Source organism: Arachis ipaensis, chromosome B08, assembly GCF_000816755.2.
Source record: "Arachis ipaensis cultivar K30076 chromosome B08, Araip1.1, whole genome shotgun sequence".
Classification (NCBI taxonomy): Eukaryota; Viridiplantae; Streptophyta; class Magnoliopsida; order Fabales; family Fabaceae; genus Arachis; species Arachis ipaensis.
Genome location: NC_029792.2, coordinates 102018087 through 102032943, shown reverse-complemented (window position 1 = coordinate 102032943; position 14857 = coordinate 102018087). Strand labels below are relative to the sequence as shown.

General features: G+C 36.6%; 2 protein-coding genes across 4 annotated transcripts; one reads left to right on the top strand and one right to left on the bottom strand.

The window, feature by feature from the left end:
* Positions 1339-4466, bottom strand: LOC107611285 (protein MAIN-LIKE 1-like). The gene is made up of 3 exons (XM_016313231.1): positions 4392-4466; positions 2011-2148; positions 1339-1929 (listed from the first exon to the last, which is right to left on the bottom strand). The coding sequence occupies exons 1-3, from the start codon at positions 4464-4466 to the stop codon at positions 1339-1341; spliced, it is 804 nt and encodes a 267-aa protein (XP_016168717.1).
* On the top strand, positions 4115-14219 carry LOC107611284 (citrate synthase, mitochondrial). Of its 3 annotated transcripts, none has more exons than XM_021109624.1 (21): positions 4115-4350; positions 4603-4672; positions 4853-4915; positions 5161-5202; positions 5739-5804; positions 5934-5999; positions 6170-6283; positions 6431-6494; positions 7236-7318; positions 8365-8414; positions 8494-8571; positions 8710-8838; positions 8923-8965; positions 9072-9158; positions 9685-9789; positions 10206-10313; positions 10853-10903; positions 11430-11503; positions 11596-11659; positions 13075-13154; positions 13735-14219. In XM_021109624.1, exons 2-21 carry the CDS (start codon positions 4622-4624, stop codon positions 13736-13738), a joined length of 1422 nt encoding a protein of 473 aa, XP_020965283.1. In that variant the 5' UTR covers positions 4115-4350; positions 4603-4621; the 3' UTR covers positions 13739-14219. The 3 variants fall into 3 exon arrangements, with proteins under 3 accessions (XP_020965283.1, XP_020965282.1, XP_020965281.1); XM_021109623.1 differs by lacking the exon at positions 13735-14219 and adding an exon at positions 13248-13498; XM_021109622.1 differs by lacking the exon at positions 13735-14219 and having other exon boundaries at positions 4128-4439; positions 13075-13448.

The following is a 14857-nucleotide window of genomic DNA, read 5'->3' as shown; positions in this document are numbered from 1 at the left end:
GTTTAACCAAAATACGCCAAACAGAAATTTGTTTCAGCAATAAGCCAAGAGGCATTTTTATATAAATCGAACCAACAAGGTTCGAACTCTATTAGTAAGTAATTCGAACCACATTGGTTCGAACTACTACAAAAAAAATGTGAATAATTCGAACCGGTCAAGTTCGAACCAGGAGAGCATGTAATTCGAACCGGTTGAGTTCGAATTATGTGGAGATTAGTCTAGTGTAATAAATCGAACCAGGTTGGTTCGAATTATGAAGGAGTGCATTAGGAGTAATTCGAACCGGCCCGGTTCGAATTACATGGAATCGATTTCAAAGCATAATTCGAACCAACCTGGTTCGAATTATGAAGGAGTGCATTAGGAGTAATTCGAACCGGCCCGGTTCGAATTACATGGAATCGATTTCAAAGCATAATTCGAACCAACCTGGTTCGAATTATGAAGGAGTGCATTAGGAGTAATTCGAACCGGCCCGGTTCGAATTACATGGAATCGATTTCAAAGCATAATTCGAACCAACCTGGTTCGAATTATGAAGGAGTGCATTAGGAGTAATTCGAACCGGCCCGGTTCGAATTACATGGAATCGATTTCAAAGCATAATTCGAACCAACCTGGTTCGAATTATGAAGGAGTGCATTAGGAGTAATTCGAACCGGCCCGGTTCGAATTACATGGAATCGATTTCAAAGCATAATTCGAACCAACCTGGTTCGAATTATGAAGGAGTGCATTAGGAGTAATTCGAACCGGCCCGGTTCGAATTACATGGAATCGATTTCAAAGCATAATTCGAACCAACCTGGTTCGAATTATGAAGGAGTGCATTAGGAGTAATTCGAACCGGCCCGGTTCGAATTACATGGAATCGATTTCAAAGCATAATTCGAACCAACCTGGTTCGAATTATGAAGGAGTGCAATTCGAACCAGCTTGGTTCGAATGGTGCGCTAGGGCACCCTGTTGGATTCGGAGCTAGAGATGCGGAAGAGAATGCTGGTCTCACAGAGTTCCAAGTTGGTCAGCAATTCCAGGATAAAGATGAGGCCCTGTTAAGTGTGAAGACTTACAGCATCCGGCGAGGGGGACAGTACAAGGTGGTGGAGTCCGATCACCGCCGGTATGTGGGCAAGTGTTCCGAGTTCGGGAATGGTTGCACATGGTTGATTCGGCTAAGTCTCCGGAAGCGCAAGGGCATTTGGGAGGTCAAACGGTACAATGGCCCTCACACTTGCCTAGCCACATCCATATCAAGTGATCACAGAAGTCTGGATCATTCTGTGATTTCGGCGTTCATTATGCCAATGGTTAGGGCTGACGCATCGGTTAGCATCAAGGTGCTCCTGAACGCCACGACAGCTGTAAGTCATATTGAAAAAGAATAGGCCCAGCATAGTACCTCGACGCCAAAGGCCAGCTGAAGGCCTCATATCCTGTAGGCCTAAACTGAGGAAACCGCCAAAAGATCCAAGACTGCAGTAGCTGGAGCGGGCCCGCTAACTTCACAACATGTCTGTTTGCCACCCTGCACATGCACCGGTACAACCAGGCCAGTGCTGCCGAACCCCAGCTATACGTACCCAGCTCCTCCAGCCTCGCTACATATGGAAGCCATCTAATGTGAATCCGGTTGCCAGACTTGTCCGCAAACAGCTGCGTGCCCAGCAACATCATGATGTACGCCCGGACATATCGGCGAACAGTGTCATCATCTGCATCCTCAGGGCACTCACCAAAGGTCTCCTGAAACCAGGTGCAGTTCACTGCATACTTCTGAACCTGACTGGGAGGAGGTATAACTCCTAGCAACTCCTGGAACCAGACCCAGGGTGGACGGCCGCCATCGATGTATATATGAAACTCTGACAGGCACCCGCTCACGTAACGGCCATCGACTGGCAAACCCAGCTGGTATGCCACGTCCTGGAGTGTGATCGTGCACTCTCCGAACGGCATATGAAATGTGTGCGTCTCGGGACGCCATCTCTCCACGAATGCACTGACGAGCGCCTCGTCTAGCCGGAACCACCGGTCGTTCAGCCTTGCAAGATGGTATAGCCCTGCCATCTGCAAGTATGGAACGTATCTGTCATCAAGACGCATGCCCTGCTGCCGCCTCATGCTCCTAATGCATCGCTCGGGCTGCGCATGAAAAGAAACGCATACTGAGATATATAACTACACAGGTTTTACAGTCAACCGGTTCACATAAACCGGTTTACAGTTAACCGGTTCACATAAACCGGTTAAAAGTAAACCGGTTTACATAAACGGGTTTACATAAAACGGTTTCCATAATCCGGTTTACATTAACCATTTCGCTAAATTAAACAGCATAACATCACATGAAAGATAACTAACTGGAAAACAAACCCTAAACCACACAACTAAACCGCTAGCATATACCACAATTAACGAGAGCCATTAACAAGAAAGAAATTCAATAAACCGGCTTACTTAAACCACCTAGCATTAAACAACTACCCTAAACCACATATAAAAACCGCTTGCAAAAACCGCTAACAAAAACCGCTAACATAAACCACCAACATAAACCACTACCAAAAACCACTGACTTAAACCACTAACAAAAACCACTACCCTAAACCACCACCCTAAACCACTAACATAAACCACTAACTAATACCACTAGCTTAAACCACTATCATAAACCACCTATATAATCCCCTCACCTAAACCACCTACATAAACCACTAACATAAAGTACCGTCTAACCAGGATACAAAACCACTAAAGCACAACTAACGCTTGAATCAAAAATATTTCCGTACTAACCTCGTCGTTGATGACCCCGGCTATATGAGCGACTCCGTCCAACCGATATAACTGTGCCGGATCGTCCCCCATCAGCAGAGTAGTCCGTTCAGGTCTTCCTCGGAGAGAATCTGGGTCGTTTTCTCTGAGATTTTGTGGGGTAGGGGTGAAGGTATAATGGTTCGAATGAGGGTGATTCGAACTCCTTATATAGTCGAATCACACCTAATTCGAACCAGCCTGGTTCGAATTATGAAGGAGTGCATTAGGAGTAATTCGAACCGGCCCGGTTCGAATTACATGGAATCGATTTCAAAGCATAATTCGAACCAACCTGGTTCGAATTATGTATGAGAGAAGTTCGAACCATAGTGGTTCGAATTATGTATGGGAGGAGTTCGAACCTTATTGGTTCGAATTATTCAAAAACGTACAACACTAAATCGAACCATGTTGGTTCGAATTATGAAGGAGTGCAATTCGAACCAGCTTGGTTCGAATTATATTAAAATACACTTTGGCTCATTGCTGAAAGGAAATTGGATTTGGCGCATTTTGGTTACAAGATTCTTGCTTTGGCTCATTATGGTTTTTTGCCCTAGTTATTATTTTTATTTAAAAGTCTACGAAGTTGAATTTATATTTTGACTAATGCGCGCAAGAGGAACGCAAAAAATCTTTTTAAATAGGCAAGTTAAATTTAATATTTATTATTGATTATTTAATATTTATACATATATAGATTTTCACATTATTTAAATTTATATTATATATATGGAATTTAATTAATTAATTTATTTTTAAATCTAGAGACACCCAGTAAACTTTTTGTTTTGATATTGGAGTGACAATAGTATTTTTTAAAATATAAATAGTTGAAGTGTTATTCTCAAATGTAAAACCGTTTAATTAGAGAAGTAAAAATTGGACGTTTCATCATTTTAAAAAAAAAAAGTATAGGTAGACAATGAAAATACTAAATAATGTGAATAATTGATATATTGGATTTTTTTTTTAACCAAAGATAGGAGACTCGAACCCGTAACCTCTTAATTGAGTATGGAAAGACTATGCCATTTGAGTTATAACTCATTGACTGATATATTGGATGTTCATTTTACTAGGCGTGCGAATAATTATTCTAATATTAAGATTTAGGTGAATAATTTAAAAGTGTAGTATATTTTGATTTGACTGGTGATTATTTATATTATTCAAAAAAATTATAACCCTTTTAAAAAAAATAAAAAATTACAATATTTTACTTCCATAAAAAAAAAAACGCCGCACGCAGCATGCTCCAATTATATAGGATTTCCGTGGTAAAACAAAAACACAAAAAAGGCGTTTGTCCATGACCAAGTGAACAACCCCACAAGTCGACAACCAGAGTTCCCCACTAATCACATTTTTTTTACGACTAAGCAGCTCCACCCCAAGATGCCATCATCGTCATTATAATACTTAATAGTTAATACTATACTTCTTCTAAGACCAATTCAAAAAATTCACAAATCTTCTGGATCCGCGATCTTTCTCCTTTTCCTTCTTTCTCTTCTATTCGAACCGGTAATACTCTTCTTCTTCCATTTCCAAACCCTAGTAATTACCTTCTCTACAATTCCATTCTGCACTCTTACCTTTGCTATTTGCCTTTGGTAATTGATTCCGTCGTTCTCTGTCATTCCTTTCGCGATTCGTCGTCGTTCCGATTTGTTCAGCTCAACCACCGCGTTTTTTCATCATCGGTTTTATTTTTTATTTTTTTATTTTCTTATGATTTTGTTGTGATTTGGTAACGATGAGGAGGTGAACCTACAGGTTGCTGTGTTGATTCAGAATGGCGTTCTTCAGAAGCGTTTCTGCGCTTTCTAGGCTACGATCTCGCGTGGTAACTCTCAAGAAAAATGCCAACTTCTTTTTCCTTTGGTGTTTTTCCTTTTAGAAATATAACTTTCCCTTTTAAATGGAATCTCTGTTGTTTTTTTTCTTTCTTTATCTTTTCTCTCTTTGCGCACGCCATTTTACTTTTCTCTGTAATGATTATCTAATTTTATTTTTATGATCACAGGGTCAACAACCTACCCTTGCCAATTCAGTTAGATGGCTTCAAATTCAGACATCCACTGCCACTGTATGCTCTCCCTCACTTCCTGTTTATATTTGGTGTTTTATGAAATGTATACAATAAGCCTTTATCGCGTGTATTTTTTTCCTCTGTGAATGGAATTACTGCTATATTTCCTAGCATTGTTATATTGGTAAGTTGGTCTTTGGGGGGGGGAGGGGGATTTTGATACTAATCGTGATATTTTCTGGAACTTTGTTATCATTATTAATGTTGTTGATAACTTAACCATTTATTTTCCTATCTTTCAGGATCTACGTTCTGAGTTGAAGGAGCTAATTCCAGAATATCAGGTTCGTTCTGTTATTTTAAGCTTTGGCAGTGATACCTGTTTATGTTGGATAAACTGATTTAGAAAGGGTAATCAAAGATAGCAGTGGCTAGCTTACATTATAACCTTTTGGTGTGGTCCTTGCTTTGATCCTGCGTAATGTGGATGCATTGCACCAGGCTGATGTATAAATGGTCCTGCTCTATCAGGGATTAATGTGATTTGGGTTGTGTCATAAGTTTTTTTTTTGTCTCATTGTATGGGCTGGTGTAATCTTGGTTTTAATGTTAATTGTTTGATTTTAATGGGTGTTAGTGTATGTAAGTTGAAGCCTTGTTTGTGCTGCAATGGCAAATACATGTTAGTTGTAGCTGTTTTCGCAAGTGCACAAGATATTTTTAAGTCTGAAGCTCTTGGTAAATGTCTTTCCTGATTCGTAGTTTTCTTTGATGATTGGTTGTTGCCCAATATCTCCTGATCTTCATTGTTTGTTTTATTTGCTCTAAGCTTGCAGTATATCTAGTTATGATTTAATCTATACATAAAATCTGGTTTCAGGAGCGTGTTAAGAAGCTGAGGAAAGAGCATGCAAATGTTGAATTGGGAAAAATCACTGTTGATATGGTAAATTATGTTTGCTTTATAATACATAGTGTCAAGTTACAGTAAATGTTATATTCTGATCTCTTACCTCTTGTTTATAAGCTCACAATGTGACTGATTCGTTGGATCATCCTTTGTCATGTTTAAAAGGTACTTGGTGGAATGAGAGGAATGACGGCTTTGGTATGGCTAGGTTCAGCTGTCGATCCAGATGAGGTACATATCTAAAATACCCATTCTTCACTCTTATACTTGCGTTTTTTGGAGGGAGGTGGATTTTACCGCTAACGACTATTGATAAGTTGATAGTATCTTAGGTTTAGGATCCGTTAGTTTTCTTTATTAAGTTAAATTAATTTCTGAGGACAACACATTATGTCTTACAGGGAATTCGCTTTAGGGGCATGACAATTCCTGACTGCCAGAAAAAACTTCCTGGTGCATGTCCTGGTGGGGAGCCATTGCCTGAGGGCATACTCTGGCTTCTATTGACAGGAAAGGTATGCATTAGATTCATTCAAACATATTGGATTATTTATTTTGGATGCAGACATATCTCTATTACACTACATAAGATTATACGTGACAATATTTTTGATATGTTCTCTTTATATGAATTTTGTTATATTTGATTCATTGTGTCGCAGATACCTAATAAGGAGCAAGTAGATTCATTATCCCAGGAATTGCGAAGTCGTGCAACTATCCCAGGTCAGATTCCTTTGAGGTCACAACTTGATTTTAATTATTTATGAAGCACTGTGTTCTTCCTCATCATACAATAAACTGACACCAAGTAGATTGACATGCTTTTGTAAAGGTAGTGTATGTCCCTCAAGCTAGAGTTGAGTAGGTTTGATATCCTGGATAGATAGTGCTTAATAGGTTAATGACTGTGTATGACATGTTTGGATTCTGTTATTAACTTTTTTTTTTTAATAAAAAGAAAAAGTATTATTCTATTTGAACTTCATATGAATCTAGGATCACTATTCTATACCCATTTATCATGAATGTGAGAGGAACTGAGCTTTCTGATGCGCTGTTGACTAGTTAGGAGTTAGTATAAAAATAGATGGTAAAGAGTAGAGGGGAAATCAATCTAGGAATGGAGTGAGTCACTGAATTTCCTCTCTGTCATAATCATTGAAATAATGAAATGACACCGATTCTCATCAATTTCTGAATCATTTCTATTAATATGGTCCATGTCTGTGAAAAATGCACATCCTTGTCTAAGCACTTGTTAACTTGGAAGATATGGACTTGCCTTGTTGCATTATGTCCGTGGCAAACTTCAGGCTTGCTCTTGCTCAAATGTCATGACTTATGAGTGGCATGTCCATAGAAATTTTAAACATAGTTTTTACTTGGTTGTTCCTAATATATGAATGAGTTAATGATCATGTTTTGTCTGAAAATTGTGGATTCATTTTTTTTTCCCAACTGCAGATTATGCTTTTAAGGCTATTGATGCTTTGCCTGTTTCTGCTCATCCAATGACTCAGTTTACTACTGGTGTCATGGCCTTGCAGGTTGAGTATCAGATTCTTTCTTCAACTTCTAATTTATACAGTCTTCCTAGCTTTTCTTCTGTAATTAAATTGTTTACAGTGGGTTTTATTTTGCTTTTACCAACAAGATTAGATGATCTTGATTTCTCCATAGATGACTTTTAATTTAAAGTGATTAGGAAGTAAACTAGGTTGTGTTTGGTACTTCTGTTTAAAAACTAGTTTTGGCAAAATTAATGTTGGAATTGTAGCCCACATTAAAGTGAGAACTTCTTTCTGTGGACAAAACCATGGTTTTCTGTGGCAGAATTATGTTTAAGCTGAGAATGAAACCCCAAAACCAAACATGATCACAATAAAAGTAAAATCATATTTGAACTCTTAAAACCCCCCGTTTTGGCAACCTCAATACCACATTCACTCTTTGATTCTTGAATTTGTGATATGTTATCCTTTGTTGATTTATTTTTTTATATCTGTTTGCAAATAAAATGATAATATTGATAACAAAGAAGTCTATATAGTAATATTAATCATAGTGACAATGGATAAACTGTTATCTCATATTCAACTGACCATCATAAGCCATAACTGGCTAAGGAAATTGCTCAATAAGTGCATTGAACATGTGCTTATCTCTGGTCCAATCTCACCATAGGTTCCTATGTATCCGAAAAATATGAAATGAAGATAACATATTTAGTTAATGTTTGTTTCAGTTTATTTTGTCAGACAATTAGTGTTTTCACTGAAAAGAATATTTTTCATATATTTGGATAAAATTTTAAAATAATCAGTTTTTTCAAATAAAAATATATTCAATTTTTGGCTATTTTGTAGGCTAATAGTAACTTCTCAGAAAAATCAGTTTTCATCTTTTTAATTATATATAAGATTTTAATTTAATTGTAGAATCACTTTTTTCAGAAGCTAAAAACAAACACCCTTGTTTACAACATGTTGCTGAGGATCACTATAAACTTAACTCACTGCTGAATATGTACACTTTTAATATTCTTGCTGAAGCAAGCAAGAGTGAACTTACTGTCAATTCATTTAACTTCCAGGTTGAGAGTGAATTTCAGAAGGCATACGAGAGTGGGATAGCTAAGGCAAGGTATGGTTCTAATTTCTTAATGGCGTTTGCATTATTTACTTGTGTAAGTTACTATAGCCTTTTTTTTGTTTCGATATAGGTACTGGGAACCAACGTATGAGGATACATTGAATTTAATTGCTCGTTTGCCTGGAATTGCTGCTTATATTTATAGGAGGTATGTAAAATACTAAAATTGTAAAGGATATCCTCATCCAAGTTACTGTGGGGGATACATTGCAGGATCATTGATCCTAAGTATTTGACATCTTCTATCATCCTCTTACCATTTGGATTACTTTCTCACCTTATAAAGGAAATACAAGGATGGAAAAATCATACCATTGGATGATTCTTTGGATTATGGTGCAAACTATGCTCACATGTTAGGATTTGACGATCCAGAAATGCTGGAGTTTATGAGGCTGTATATTTCCATTCATAGGTTCGTATTCCATGGGTTCCTTGGTTTCATTTGAGTTACCACCCTGGCTTTACTGTTGAGTTTCATGATGCATTTGGTTTGCAGTGATCATGAAGGTGGTAATGTTAGTTCTCATACAGCCCACCTAGTGAGTTACTTCCCTTAATTAAAGTCTTGCCCAATAATGTTGAACTTCTGTATATATTACTTATGTTGCTATTTTTTTAATGTATGGTGTTGTTTGATCCCTTCAGGTAGCCAGTCCACTATCAGATCCTTACCTTGCATTTGCGGCTGCTTTGAATGGTTTAGCTGGGCCACTCCATGGGTTGGCTAATCAGGTATATTTTGTTAATCGTCATAGTTCATCCTTCTGCTAAGAAGTCTGTTTGCCTATAGTATTCACTCCAACCCAACATTACAGATTTTAATGGTTTGAGTATAGGCTTAGTTTTCAGAATGACACTCGTGTTTTCTACTTTATAGTAGCTAATCCCACTTACTAGGACAAGGATCGCTTGCTTGCTTCTTGATAAAATAAAACTGTTCTGCATTACAACTTACAAGTATGTGCTGTATTGATATGTTCTGTCTGCCAGATACTGGTCTAGTAGGAATGCTGCTTTCTTAAAGAATGATAATAGTAAGAAAAAAGCCTGCCTTGTATTCTTGAAAGGGGTTTAAGTTGTTTACCATTGTGAGAGCATTGTATTTGCCATCTTATTACCTTATGGAATATAAATATTATTAAAGCTTACACAAAAGACAAAACTAGGTAGTGTCATAGTATGTGATTAATGTTCATAGTTTTTCTCATTTATTATTTTTAGTTTAATTCTCTAAGTCCGTTTTATTATGTTGTTACAGGAGGTTCTGCGATGGATCCGATCAATAGTTGCGGAGTTTGGCACTCCAAACATTAGTACAGAGCAACTGAGCGAGTACATTCATAAAACATTGAATAGTGGCCAGGTGACGTGGTAACTTGTATTATGGGAAGCGAAATAGTGTTTTTGAAAGCCATTTTCCTTTAGATTTGGCATTTTGGTGAATAAATTATATGGTAAAACTTCGTGCAATTAATATTGTTTTAACCTTTACTCTTCTTTTCCTTTCAACTAAAAGAATTTGATAGGTAGAGCTGCGGATAAGAAATCCATTTAGATTTTCATATCTAGCGTTATTGACTCTTGTTCTCTTGATCCCTTGTATTTGTCTTACAAAACAAGTGTTTCCTAACAGGAAGTTTCTGTAAAATATTTGAAAAGAACTAGGGGACAATTTTTTATACTTCCAAAATAAAGGTTGTTTTCGTAACTAGAGTAAGTGCAATGAGAAGTATTGGAAATTTGTTAATAGGTATTGGCTATTCTTTTTTGGATCGCCAGGTTATTCCTGGATACGGACATGGTGTTTTGCGCAAAACAGATCCAAGATACACATGCCAGAGGGAGTTTGCTTTGAAGCATTTGCCAAATGATCCATATTTCCAGCTGGTAATTGTTTATTTCCTAATATCAATATTATTCTATTGCTTTGGAGAACTTTCCCGTTTTAGTAATATAATATTACTCACCTTAAAGAGGGGAGTGGGATAGAAGGTTCATAGGATGCTATAGTGCTATATTAGGGGAAGCACCACCTTATGCGTATATATATGTGAGAAAACATAGGAAGTGGATAACGGGGACTAGGGGAGTTAATGAGCGAACAAATGTTGTAACTAACCTTCCAAATGGCAAGTTAGGGGGGAGGGGGTGGGATTCTCATGATTGAGGCGAGGGAGGAGGATATTTAGGGTGCAGGAGATGGTGAGGGAATCATTTAAACTGTTGGAATAGGAGAATCAACTCTCTGGAAAGCTTGATACTATCACAGTTTCTTTCATTTTTCTCTCAAATTTTATAGTTTAGGAGGCCACACTGGTTTTGATTTAAATCTCAGTTTCGGCTACTGTTTCGTCTCTTTTCCCCATTTAGATACCATTTGTTACATCTAGTTTCATCAAAATCTAATTTGACTGTCACTGTTTCAGGTGTCAAAAATAAAAGAGGTTGTGCCTCCTATTCTCACCAAGTTAGGCAAGGTAATGTTGTGTTTGTTATCTTTTGATAAACATTCTGATACAAGGTGGTCTATGCTTAATGACTTACGGTAGTCAATGGTCTATTGGTAATCAATAAGCATTCCCATAGAATAATGAATTTAAAGTGCTTTGTTGACCTTTTGGAAACTTCTAATTCAATGGCATCACTCCGCCATTCTTGGTAAATTTCATTTCTAAAGTTTCTTAGTTCAAAAGAAAGAGGTAATATATATTTAAATGATGGAGAGCTGTAGCAACCATGCAGTTCTGTTTTTGTTCCATTCTATTTACTTTGCTTATTTCTTGCCCCACACGATTGATCCTTGAATCTGGATACACTGGTTCACGTTTTAGTTTTGTTCTGTCTGTGTTCTATTTATACTTTTTCTTATATATATATATTGAATAAACTATGATTTTCGCAGTTTAATTGATGAACCATATATAGCTGTACTCTTTGCTATCTTGCTATTAAGGTAATTTTTCCTTTTATAGTGATTAAATTTGAGATATTCTATGGTGGTAGGTTAAAAACCCATGGCCTAATGTTGATGCTCACAGTGGAGTGCTACTGAACTACTATGGTCTTACCGAGGAAAAGTACGTTGTTACTTCTCTTGCATATTTCACTTGTGATGATTTTCATTTTGCAATAATGGTGAATCTGATGATCTGCTGAATATTTTCGGCAGCTATTATACTGTTCTCTTTGGCGTGTCGCGAGCTGTCCTCCACTCAGTTGCTGTCGCAAACCCGTCGTCGATGCTCCCTTTACCGCCACTCCCTTTTGTTTATGTAAACCCTAACTCCTTCGGCGCCGCTCCCTTCTGTTCTCATTCCGTTCTTTTATTTCTTTTCCTATTTCACACTTTCAGTCATCAATTTTCATAGAATGCTATAGTGCTATATTAGGGTAACCACCACATTATGTGTATATATATGTGAGAAAACATAGGAAGTGGATAACAGGGACTAGGGGAGTTAATGAGCCAACAAATGTTGTAACTAACCTTCCAAATGGCAAGTTAGGGGGGAGGGGGTGGGATTCTCATGATTGAGGCGAGGGAGGAGGATATTTAGGGTGCAGGAGATGGTGAGGGAATCATTTAATCTGTTGGAATAGGAGAATCAACTCTCTGGAAAGCTTGATACTATCACAGTATCTTTCATTTTTCTCAAATTTTATAGTTTAGGAGGCCACACTGGTTTTAATTTAAATCTTAGTTTCTGCTACTGTTTTGTCTCTTTTCCCCATTTAGATACCATTTGTTATATTTAGTTTCGTCAAAATCTAATTTGACTGTCACTATTTCAGGTGTAAAAAATAGAAGAGGTTGTGCCTCCTATTCTCACCAAGTTAGGCAAGGTAATGTTGTGTTTGTTATCTTTTGATAAACATTCTGATACAAGGTGGTCTATGCTTAATGACTTACGGTAGTCAATGGTCTATTGGTAATCAATAAGCATTCCCATAGAATAATGAATTTAAAGTGCTTTGTTAACCTTTTGGAAACTTTTAATTCAATGGCATCACTCCACCATTCTTGGTAATTTCATTTCTAAAGTTTCTTAGTTTAAAAGAAAGAGGTAATATAGATTTAAATGATGGAGAGCTGTAGCAACCATGCAGTTCTGTTTTTGTTCCATTGTATTTACTTTGCTTATTTCTTGCCCCACACGATCGATCCTTGAATCTGGATAACACTGGTTCACATTTTAGTTTTGTTCTGTCTGGGTTCTATTTATGCTTTTTCTTATATATATATTGAATAAACTATGATTTTCGCAGTTTAATTGATGAACCATATATAGCTGTACTCTTTGCTATCTTGCTATTAAGGTAATTTTTCCTTTTATAGTGATTAAATTTGAGATATTCTATGGTGGTAGGTTAAAAACCCATGGCCTAATGTTGATGTGGAGTGCTGAGTGCTACTGAACTACTATGGTCTTACCGAGGAAAAGTACGTTGTTACTTCTCTTGCATATTTCACTTGTGATGATTTTCAATAATGGTTAAAAAAAAAGAGAAAAAAGAGGAATATTCATTAGCTGGGCACAAGTCCCTGAGTTGTTTCATAAGTTTTTTGGTTTAGGTAAATGGTGTTCTATCACCCACGCAGTTGTCTCGCCACGTTTGAGCTGCATAAATTAGATTTCTCAGAATAAACAGCTCTTGGAATGCCACTCGAAAGGCCCAAAAGTGTTACATTGGAGAAACTAGAGCAATTGTGTGCCAAATAATCATATGGTAAAATCTGGGTACAATTTAAAAAAAAAAAAAGAGGAATATTCATTAGCTGGGCACAAGTCCCTGAGTTGTTTCATAAGTTTTTTGGTTTAGGTAAATGGTGTTCTATCACCCACGCAGTTGTCTCGCCACGTTTGAGCTGCATAAATTAGATTTCAGGGAGCATTCAGAATAAAGGAATTACTATTGTTTTGGGGTTATCTCCTTTCATAAATTTCAAAATGGGATTAAACCCTTCGGCTAGTGATCAATAACAAGTATTTACTTCGAGGAGTTAGATTTGAAACAGCATCATTCTGTGCTTTCTTTGGCTCTATTATAAATAAAGAGTATACATTACAAGATACCACAAAATATATTAAAAAAAAAAAAGGGATGCTTTAGCCTTTTAGGCCCCAAATGTGAAATGTGAAAATGAAACGATTGTAATAATTTTTGTAATTAGTTAAAAAATTGAAAATATGGTTTGATGGATTTTGTAATTCACCCAAAAATGTGCAAATATGATCCTAAAGTTGTGAAAAAATATATTAAAAAGCTTGCTTAATTCTAATAGGCAGTTCTAATTTTATAATCACAGGTAATATATTATCGTACAATGCTACTGTTCCGTGAATTATGTGAGACTGGCATGATTTGGCCTAAGGTCCACTCCTTAGATGTCTTTTTTAGTAAGGTGAAGTCTGAGTGAGAATGGGGATGGTATCTGTAAGGGAGAAATTTTGATATGGTATCTGTAAGGGAGAAATTTTGATATTTAAGTTGGTTGAGAAAAATCTGTGTGTGATGAGGTATTTATATAATAGGAATGATGACTTAATTATCACTTTGGAACTTTCCTACTTAGAGTGATGGGTAGTTATTTTCTATTGTTTAGGAAGGAGTTGTTATCTCATATTTCGAATAGTGGGCGAGTTTGTAGACATGCACATTAGTGTAGTTGAGAGGACTTTCTTATCGTGCAAGTCGAAACGAGTTTGGACTTAGGGATCCAAGCTTTAGTCAAATTGAATAACCTTAGTAAGATATGTTTCCTAAATTCTTTGAATTGGGCTTTTTAGTACTGGCATTAGCTGTGGGTCAGGGTATGAATAATACCGAGTCGTGTAGTTGGTACTCAAATCTTATTATTTTGCTACTACTTCAAGTCGGTTTTTCGATGAGATTTATTAGAAGAAGTCGGTTATCTTGGCGTGATTTTGATTGATGTAACATTTCATATTTTTGTAATCGTTTGCACACTTTTTTATTTTCCTTGGTAATTGTGCAGCATTTAAAGCATGATGATTTTATCTCTTTGTCCTTATAACTATATTAGCTTCTTCATACAAATTCTCCTTCTCCGTACAAAAATTTTTCACATTTCACTGAAACTGCTTTCCTCTAAGTTTCTTTCCTTCTTTTGTCAGAGTGACTTCATTTTCATCACTTCCCTTTCCACCGTATTCTTTTGCTTCCAAGAAATTTTTTTTATCATTGCTTTGGTGCTTCCAAAATTTTTTGGGTGTTTATTTTGCTTCTCTTGTCTTTCCAGCATTTCAGGTGGGTTCTTTTTCTCATTTTTTCTCATTTGCTATGGTTGAATTTTTTTTATCTGTTTTTTTATTTTGACAAAATGTTCAAGAAAAGGAATTTTTTTAGAATGATTTAGAGATTCTTAGTATTGCTTTCTTGTTGAATGTTACTACTTCACTTGAACTTGT

Excerpts from the sequence above, each read along its gene's own strand:
- LOC107611285 (XM_016313231.1), bottom strand. The coding sequence starts at position 4,466 with ATGACAGAGAACGACGGAATCAATTACCAAAGGCAAATAGCAAAGGTA. Across the intron at positions 2,149-4,391 it reads AGAATGGAATTGTAGAGAAG|CCCGAGCGATGCATTAGGAG; the intron begins GTAATTACTAGG and ends TTTCATGCGCAG. Across the intron at positions 1,930-2,010 it reads TCCGGCTAGACGAGGCGCTC|GACGTGGCATACCAGCTGGG; the intron begins GTCAGTGCATTC and ends ATCACACTCCAG.
- LOC107611284 (XM_021109624.1), top strand. The coding sequence starts at position 4,622 with ATGGCGTTCTTCAGAAGCGTTTCTGCGCTTTCTAGGCTACGATCTCGC. Across the intron at positions 6,284-6,430 it reads GGCTTCTATTGACAGGAAAG|ATACCTAATAAGGAGCAAGT; the intron begins GTATGCATTAGA and ends ATTGTGTCGCAG. Across the intron at positions 8,415-8,493 it reads AGTGGGATAGCTAAGGCAAG|GTACTGGGAACCAACGTATG; the intron begins GTATGGTTCTAA and ends GTTTCGATATAG.